The following is a 9388-nucleotide window of genomic DNA, read 5'->3' on the forward strand; positions in this document are numbered from 1 at the left end:
TGGGGAACCCTTTTTGGGTTGAAGTCCTGTTGTCCACAGAAAAATCAGTTGGGAGCCACACACAAGAAGTGGGGGAGGGAGAAACGTCACTGATGTGGCTACCCACTGAAAAGGAGAAAGACACTCCCCACATTCCCCTCATACGCGAGAGCCCAGGGGCAGGGCCCAGGCTAGTACATTTTATATGCTCCAGCCTCACAGGGGGATGGTGGGGAGGGACTGGAGTGCCAGCATGGGCTCCTCAATGCTGGGGGCCTGATCTGACCCCTGAGCCTTGGGTTCCCCACCCCTGCATTAGCATCTTGACACAGCTGATAGAATTAGTTCACACATTCTCGTCTCCTCACCTTTTTCATATGGTTTGTGTTGGACTAGCACAGTGGGAATCAGACCTCTATGACCTGCTTCAAAAGTGGTTAGACGAGCTCCCCCAAACATGATCAGAATGAAAGAAGAAGGATTTCTTAGACATGAAAGAGTGGTTGAAAATTTATGTGATGCATGTATGTTTCATGTGGGTGTGTTTGTTTTGTTTTTTTTCACCAGCATGATCCAGTGTGTGATGTTCTGGACTAAGGATATCAGAGTTCTAGTCCTAGCTCTGCCACTGACCTGTGTGACCTTGGGCAAGTCACTTCTTACACTTTGCCTGCCTGTTTCTTCATCTTTGTAACTAGGAGGGTGGTGCTTGCCTGCCTCTGTAAAGTGCTCTTGAGATTAAGAACTGTTTATTATTGCATCCTCTTAATATTGTCTTTTTTAATATTTCTGTTTTGACAGATATGTCGCTTAGGGATCTGAAGGTAACTGGCGGATGCTTCTGCATCACGGGCTCAAGAGAAGAATAGTGTGACTCCAAAGCCAGCCTTCAAGATGTGGACTGCTGTTGCATTTTTCCTGTTGTTCTCCCCATGCATATCTGAAAACAGAATTTCCATCTTAAAAGAGAGCGGGACTCAGGTGATACGAATAAACAGGCTGAGCAGTGAAAAGCAGTGCAAACAAGCTTGTAGAGGCCTGTTGCCTTCAGGTGAGCTAGTCTTCCTGTAGCATAAAAGCTGTCTAGGTTTCCATGTTCTTAAAGGACTCTTCCCCTTCCCCCACGTCTCTCTCTCTTTTACGCCATTTGTTTACAGGTGTTGAGGGGTACTCCCCCTCGACAGTACAGCAAGTCCCCGAAGTCCTTTTTGTAAGCCTCTTTTTCCTAAGGCCAGCCTGCCCCTCGGGCCCCATTTCAACCAATGGTGTGAGGTCACCTAACTCTATCAACCTACCATGTAGCTCGATATTGGTAAGTGAACACTGCTCAACCAGCATAGCTGTTGGTTGCTGCCATCTGCAATGGCTGATGTTTGCATTTGCGTGTTTTCTCTCTTGAAAGAAGCTAGTTGCACTAGCTTGGCTGAGAACTGACCATTTAAAGTGGCTCTTGAATTCTGAGTGCATAACTTGAAATGCCCTGGTTTTCAGAGGCTGGGGACTCAGCATTTTCTGATCAGGCCATTTTGAGGGGGTCTTCATTTGGGCCCAAAAAAATCACTTCTGAAAATGTTTTGTCTCTGTAAAGAATTGGAACAGTGCTGCCTGCAGCATGAGAGACTTTCAGAACAGTTGAGCTTCTGGTTCAGTTTTAGTAACGCAAGGATTCTTTTGGGGGTCAGGCCCTTGGAACATGAAGATATATTTTATGCCCAGAATTTTTCAAATATGGGGACCTCAGGTTTGACAATTTCTAATTGCACAAAACCAAATGCTCATTCCCTGGTTCCTGTCCACCGTTTGCTTGGTGCCCCCTCCCTCTGGTGCTTTTTCTTCCCTGCCCTCAGTCACTTCCACCCTGCTTGCAGGGCGCTCTGGTTCACCATGGGCAAAGACTGCCCCATCCGGGATGCTGGAGCACCTCCTGCCTGAGGGTGAAGGGGGGGCAGAGGACTGCTCCAGCATCTCTAGCTAGGCTGGAGCAGCCTGCCTTCCCTTTAATCAGTTAACCAATATGTTTTAGCAGTTAATCAATTAAATGGGACTTTACATCCCTATCTTAAGGTGCGTTTACATTGCAGGGCTTAACTTGAAATAAGCTATGCAAATTGAGCTACGTTACTTGCGTATTCTATTTCAGAATAGCTTATTTCGAAATACAGGCAGTCCCCGACTTACGTTGGATCCGCACTTACGAACGGGGCTTTCTCGCCCCGGAGGTCGAGGTAGCGGATTGCTACCTGCGATCTCCGGGGCGAGAGAGCCCCGTTCGTAAGCTGCTCTGGTGCCCCTGGTCTGCTGGAGACCGTCTCCAGCAGACCAGGGGCACCGGGCGGGTTCCCGCGCTTCTGAGGCTTTGCCAGAGCAAAGCCTCAGAAGCGCGGGGAACCGCCGCTGCTGCCACTCCAGTCCGGGTGCCTGTGGTCTGCTGGGGACCGTCACCAGCAGACCACAGGCACCCGGACTGAAGCCGCAGCCGTGGGGGGGTCCTGCGCCTGAGACTTTGCCAGAGCAAAGCCTCAGAGGCGCGGCACCCCGCTGCTGCTGCGGCTCTGCTCCCGGTGTCCCTGGTCTGCTGGGGGGGGGGGGGGGGGCGCGGCTAGTGTGCCCCCCCCCCCCCAGCAGACCAGGCTTTTGTTTGGACCCTGGAGCAGAGCAGCTGGGGCGCTGCCAATTGGTCCTGCAGCGCCGCTCTGGGCACTACTGGACCAACCCGGCAGCACCCCAGCTGCTCTGCCCCAGGTCCTGATTCAGCCGCTGCTGGTCAGTTTCAGCAGTGGCTGAATCAGGACGCCTGGGGCAGAGCAGCTGGGGTGCTGCTGGGTTGGTCCAGTAGCGCCGAGGAGCGGTGCTACTGGAGCAACCCAGCAGCACCCCAGCTGCTCTGCCCCAGGCGTCCCCAAGTCAGCTGCTGCTGAAACTGACCAGCGCTGACTACAGGAAGCCGGAGGCAGAGTTGCTCTGCCCCAGACTTCCTGGAATCAGCGCTGATCAGTTTCAGCAGCAGCTGACTTGGGGAAGCTTGGGGTTCTTAAGTTGAATCTGTATGTAAGTCAGAACTGGTGGTCAGTTTCAGCAGCGGCTGAATCTGGACGCCAGTTCCGACTTACATACAGATTCAACTTAAGAACAAACCTACAGTCCCTATCTTGTACATAACCCGGGGACTGCCTGTAGGGAGTGTCTACACAGAACTTAGTTCAAAATAGAGCATTCTTCCTGCGACTTACCTTACTCCTTGTACAATAAGCAGTCCTCCAGCTTGACAGTATTTTGACACTATAGCGAAATAACTTTCTGCTGTGTAGACACAGACTAAGTTACTTTGGAATAGTGCTAGTTATTTCAAATAGTGTTGCAATGTAGACGTACCCTTAGGCCAGTGGTCAACAACCAGTAGATCTTGGAGCTGCTGACAGGGGATCTTGACTGGTTTGGCCAAGAGGCTACCAAGTGCCAGCACTTCAGCTGCCCCTCCCTGCACTGCCTGCATCTAGAACCCCCTCCTACATCCCAACTGTCTGCCCCAAGGTCAGGTCAGAGCCCCTCTCACACTCCAAATCCCTTAATCCAAGACCAGAGCTAGCACCCCAACTCACTGCCCCTGCCTGGTGAAAGGGAGGGAGGATGGGGGAGGAAGGGAGATTGGAGTGAGCAGGGGAGGGGTCTCGGAGAAGGGTCACAAAGGAGGCGAGGCAAAGTTATTTGGGTTTGAGGTAGACCTTGGATTGCACTTAAATTAAAAAAGTGATCTCATGCTTCAAAAGGTTGAAGACCACTGCCTTAGGCTATATCTACACTACGCATTTTCTTGGCAAAAAATATGCGAATGACAGACTCATTTGCATGAGTTGCGATCTCATTTGCATATTTTCTGCTGGTCCGTTTTTGCACAAAAACGAGCCGTGTGGACGTATTCTTTTTGCGCAAAAAAACCTTTTTTCCTCAAGATCCTAGGTATACTGATCTTGAGGGAAAAGGGTTTTTTGTGCAAAAAGAAAACATCCACATGACTTGTTTTTGTGCAAAAACAGATCGGTAGAAAATATGAAATGAGATCACAACTCATGCAAATGAGTCTCTCATTAGTATATTTTTTGGCAAGAAAACTTGTAGTGTAGATGTAGCCTTAGAGTATGTCTACACTGCAATTAAAAAGCTTGTGACATAAGTCTTGGAGCCTGTATCCGCTGACTTGGGCTTGGGCTGTGGGGGCACTTTGGAAGCCCTGGGGGCTGCTATGACACTCACAGCACATGCCAAGTGCCGCAACTTAAGTGTGGTTGCACATATATGCAAATAGCGTCTTTCACGCTAACGGGCATGAACACAAAGATTAAGGCAAAACTACACAACATGTAGGCCCCGTTTAGGGTTGCCAGATGGTTGAAACAAAAATACCGAAAAAGGGGGGAAAAAAGGGAGGGGAGAGACCAAAGTTGTTGGGAGGGGGGGGGGGGAGACTCCAAGGACTTAGTAAGCCAAAAATTTTTTTTTTAAATAAAACAGCATTAAAAGAGCATGTCCTCTCTAAGTTCAGGGATAGGAACAGGGGATCAGTTGAGTACTAAGACCCAGGGGAAGCTTCCCCTAGGTCTTTGGGCCAGCCACCATTTTTGTGCCAGCAGCCTTGCAAACCAGGTAAGCATAGGGGCTGGGGCCAGAGGAGGTTTTGGGGAGGGGGGGAGGGACGAACCAGGCACTGAATGTGTGTAGGGTTGCCAGGTGCCCGGCATTTTTGCCTCCTGGCAGGGGAAAAATTCAGAAAATACTGAACATCTCAGGTGTCCAGTATTCTCTGAATTTTTTTACCAAGCAGAAGACAAAAATACCAGACTGTCTGGGTGAATACCGGACACCTGGCAACTCTAGCCCCATTTAAGTCAGTTCTGCTGATATAATAAAATGCAATATTTACCCAATTTCCACCCATATGGGAGCACTTGTAATGAGCAATGACAGTCCAGGAATGTAACCACTAAATATCAACAGAAGACCATTATATTGCAGTTGTGGAGCGTGTTCCCAGCGGAGGCCATGTTCAAAGGATCCCAGCCGTGTGTTGTGGCCCGTGTAAATCCAAACCGCACTGCAGGTCACAAATAGGCTGTGGGCCACGTTGAGTAGCCCTGCCCTAGAGGGAGAATCTGAGCATGGGCGCCAGCCCCAGCGTGGCCAGCCCACCCACACCTAACTATGGATCTACTGCAGTTTAGCTGTACTTTTGGGTCAGTCACGCCCATTTCACATACTCTGGGACTTCATATGCCAGAGTGAGTGAGTCTGTGGTGCAAGGGAAGGACACCAGTAAAGAGAGTGCTCTCAGCATTGTCTTGAAAGGGGTAAGAATTTTATTCCTGCTGTGACTTTCCAACAGATAAGGTCCCATAGAACTCCTCTGATGCTTCTGTTCTATTGGACAGTAGCTGTGCTGCTGAGCTACTCAAGGTGATCTGATAGGTTCCAGTAAACTCTTAGTGGGGAGCCCTGAACTGACCTTCCTGCATCAAATTCATACCTGGTGCTGCTCCATTGGTTTCACTGGAGTTCCAGCCACTTGGACGAAATTAGAATGTGATCCTGCTGGATGCTGATTGATTGATTGTTTGCTTCATGACAGATAATTATCAAGTTTGTAGGACTTTCAAATTAACTTGGATTTGAAGCTACAAAGAACAGAGCTTTGAATATAGCACGTTTTGGTCCAGTCTTTCTTTGTTTAAAAAAAAAAAAAAAAAACTCACGGCACAGAATTTTTTTTTTTTAAAATAGCTTTGACAGGGTAAATCCCAGGACCGCACTGGGCCGGGGGGGGGGGGGGGGGGAAGCTGGTTTTTAATAAGGACTTCTTTCCATTTATGTGGCTTCTTGTCTGTATTTTAGGTAATCACTACTGCAACTGGTCGGTGTTCTATCAGAATCGTTGTATTCTTTTACACTGTCGCCATCTACATGGGTGTCAGAATGCCAACACTCAGGATGTTAAAGATCTCCTTGAAGGTAATTTGATGCTGTAGGGCTCCTGGTAATATCAGACAGATCAGTCATACTAAATACCCTACACTCAGTGCTGTGCTTTGCACCTCTGGCTGAGAAGCAAGAGCATGGGATATGTTTGTAATTCAAAATCCATCCGTTGGATATTTTGTCCCATTGTCTGTTCTGGTGATGTAATAAAAATTACACCTTGTTCTTTCATTAAAACAATTGAGATTCTTTTTTTTAAGCCAGTCCCTGTTCAAGGGCTCACTAGCCACCCCTGTCACACTCCACACTCTGCCCTTTGGGAGATGCATCCAGAAGGACTTTATTAATGCAAAATCCCTGAAAGGATGCCACCTTGGGATTGGATTTCCTTTGACTGCCAGCCTATCCTGCCAGAAATGGCAGGCTTCCTGGCTAATCAAAAAGGCATTAGCAGCAATTTCTAGCTATGGTTTTATAACAGCAGGGCTTCAGTTTTAATTGACACCATAACAGAATGAAGCTTGTTGACAATTGGAGAACCAATTTTGAAACATCTATTTAAAAATTCCTCTGTACCAGTTTTTTTTTTTTTTTAAAACAAAAACTCCCTCAAGCTCATTCATGGTTCATTTTGTGTTGTCAGAGGCTGCTTGAGGATTTAATGGCTTAACTCTAATTCTTATGAGATTTATGCCTTTAAAAGCCTGATCATCCACTGAGGCAGCTTACCTATTTAAGGGAAAACTTTTTTCAAAGTTTTTAAGAGATAAAATTATGAACCTAAACAAAAGCCTTCAATGTGGCCTTTTAACATATCAGAGCATGAGCCTTTGGTTTCTGATTTCTGAGAGTCAGTGCGAAGGCTACTGCTTCTCTGCTTTTGAGAACCAGTTTGAGATGTGAAGTGTTACCCTTCCTTTAAGCACTTCAGAGGATTCCAGTCATGGAGAGACAAATGACAGAGGTCCCTGTCATAAAGGATAGATAATCCAGGAAAGGGTTCAGCTTCTGAGAGGGCTTTATGCAAACAATAGTAGATATGCTAGGTTTGATTGTGCTCTGTTTACCTTGGAGCATATAGGGCATAACTCCATTGAAGTCATAGTCATGTCTTTGGCTTTGAGAGGTTTTCCTGACTTACCTCTGTGCAAATGAGATCAGAATTAGGCCCACTGGTTTTTGAACTTCTTTGGTTTTTGTTTTTAAAGAACTTGTCCTTAAGAAAAGAGAAGTGCGGGCACTTGATCAAAACAACACGCAAGAAAGTTCTCAAACAAGCCAAGAGAATCAGACAGCACAAGCAACAGCGCCACCTTTATCATCCACTCAAGTGAGGACTGGAATAACAGGTACCAGAACGACCCTGCCAGCAGTGATTACAACTCCTGCCCCAACCACTGCTACTGCCGCCACCACCCAAACCACGAGGGAAATCACAGGCAAGATCAGTACCACTACTCCAACAGCCACAGCTAATGAAACAGTGGTCACACACACCCAGATCTCAGCAAATTCCACTATCCCTGCCAGTACCACGGCTCCCTCTAAGTCTTCTCTCATGGCAAACGATACTTCTAGCTCCACAGCCCACTTTGAAAAGACAAGTTATATGGTGTTCACTTCAGGAACAAGGACACCAGCACCCTTGTCTCGAGCTACTGTTGCCAGTTCTGAATCAACAGTGAGCCGTGCAATGCCCCACACCACAGAGCAACCAAATACAACCATTGCCACACACAGCACTCCCACCCCTAGCAAAGCTTCTACTGTTGGGCTTAGCCCAGCGCCATCTGTCACTGCAACCAACAGCCTCCAGAACTTGAAAACAGATGTCCTAGATTCTGCAGTCACCAGTTCACCTCCAAAGAGTGCCAGTCCCGCAGTGCCAGCAATCAAAGCTACTTCATCAACTCCTGAGCCCCTGACAACGTCAGTGGAGGGGCCCAAGAATATCACGGATAAGCCATCTCCTACTCTACTAGTCCAAACAAAGAGTGCCAAGACTTCAGCAACTAGCCAGCCAACAACAAAGGCCACCATTGGGCCTTGGGTGATAACTTATAGTACTTTCTTGACTAAACTTACCACCATGGGTCCAACAAGTGCACCCAAAACAACAGCCTTGGAGTTTGGGAGAGATCAGCAGAACACCGACTATGACAACCTGTTGGTTGCCACTAACCCTCTGACTCGGTACTTGGTGGACACCAGTTCACTCCTGGCAGTGCTTCTATTTGGTATTGTATTTTTCATAACCGTTTTAGTTCTGTTTGCCATGCAGGCCTATGAAAGCTACAAGAAAAAGGACTATACGCAAGTGGACTACTTAATCAATGGAATGTATGCGGACTCAGAAATGTGACCGGGAGGCCAAGAGTGCTGAGAGAGAGGCTTACACATGCATAAAGGAGATGGAAAGCTGCTCATTCCTGTTTGCGTCTAAGACAAACTGAAAGTGCTTCCAAACGACTTCTGGTGCAAATTAGGAGAAATGCCATGTTCTATATAATTTTTATTTTTATCGACTATAAGAGGTTGCCATAGAAATGTTTCTCGAACTCTTCCAACCCTGCTTCAACCAATTATTTTTGCATTGCAAAATGAAGCTATTGGGTGAGCCATTGCCCTTTGAGAATGGTATGTGCTTCCTAAGCTTTGTGTTTACATTTAAGTTCCTTGGGTTTTGTTAATGTCACATGCATTCGCCCACCTTCTATGAAGTGATTTTTGGGCTCCTAGGATGAGAATTGCTATAGAAATGCTAAGTATTACATCAGACTGGTGGGGAGCTTTTAATCAAATGAGCTTCATATTTCAAGAAGCTTCCTGCTTGTAGAGCGATCTGTTGACAAAAAGCTAACACTCTGCTTACTGCTGATTTTAAGATGGTTCTTCCAAAGGTGCAAATCATCATGTTTGTGCACTTATGATCTTATTTTTGTATTCACTCACTCAATAAAAGGAGACCTGGAGGCCATGCAGTGTTGTATTTATGTCCAAAAGACACCTTCCAGGCAAGCTTGTATTTCTTCACTGCTTATAGAATTGATGCAGCAGGACAAATTCCAAGCTCCAGGCTCAATCCCCTGCATAGCTTTGAATGCCTTCAAGCCCTATGATAACAGGGAGCACTTCACCAGGCCTGATCTTGCAGATGAGCTATATGTGCACAGTCCTGTTTACATGCACAGAGCATGTTGACTTCATTGCCGGACTGGAGTCCACACTTGCATTCAGTTCAGATTTGAGATGAAAACTTACAAGGATCTGATCTTTGCTGTATTTTCTATGTAAGTACCTTATCCTGCAACCAGCCCATGGGATTGTGGCCTTTTGCCTACTAGCCAAAAAAAGCATGTACTTGCCACATAGTGTTAGCCACAAAAACAGTGGAAGATTAGAATACTGACAGTCACAAAAACTTGCTTTTTGCCACCTTCTC

General features: G+C 46.9%; 1 protein-coding gene across 5 annotated transcripts in view; it reads left to right on the plus strand.

The window, feature by feature from the left end:
- The window catches only part of C5H11orf24 (chromosome 5 C11orf24 homolog), a 58343-nt gene extending 49420 nt beyond the window's left edge, over positions 1–8923 (plus strand). For 4 of the 5 annotated variants that reach the window (XM_075928312.2, XM_075928315.2, XM_075928314.2 and 1 more), the window contains 3 exons: positions 781–1030; positions 5863–5979; positions 7155–8923. In XM_075928312.2, the coding sequence (XP_075784427.2) occupies positions 874–1030; positions 5863–5979; positions 7155–8308 (1428 nt within the window). In that variant the 5' untranslated portion in view covers positions 781–873 and the 3' untranslated portion in view covers positions 8309–8923. Of the gene's footprint in view, positions 1–546; positions 627–780; positions 1031–5862; positions 5980–7154 lie in introns of all 5 variants that reach the window. The other variant, XM_075928313.2, reaches the window with a different exon arrangement.
- The last annotated feature ends 465 nt before the right edge of the window (positions 8924–9388 follow it).

This window comes from Pelodiscus sinensis, chromosome 5, assembly GCF_052426305.1.
Source record: "Pelodiscus sinensis isolate ZL-2025 chromosome 5, ASM5242630v1, whole genome shotgun sequence".
Lineage (NCBI taxonomy): Eukaryota > Metazoa > Chordata > Testudines > Trionychidae > Pelodiscus > Pelodiscus sinensis.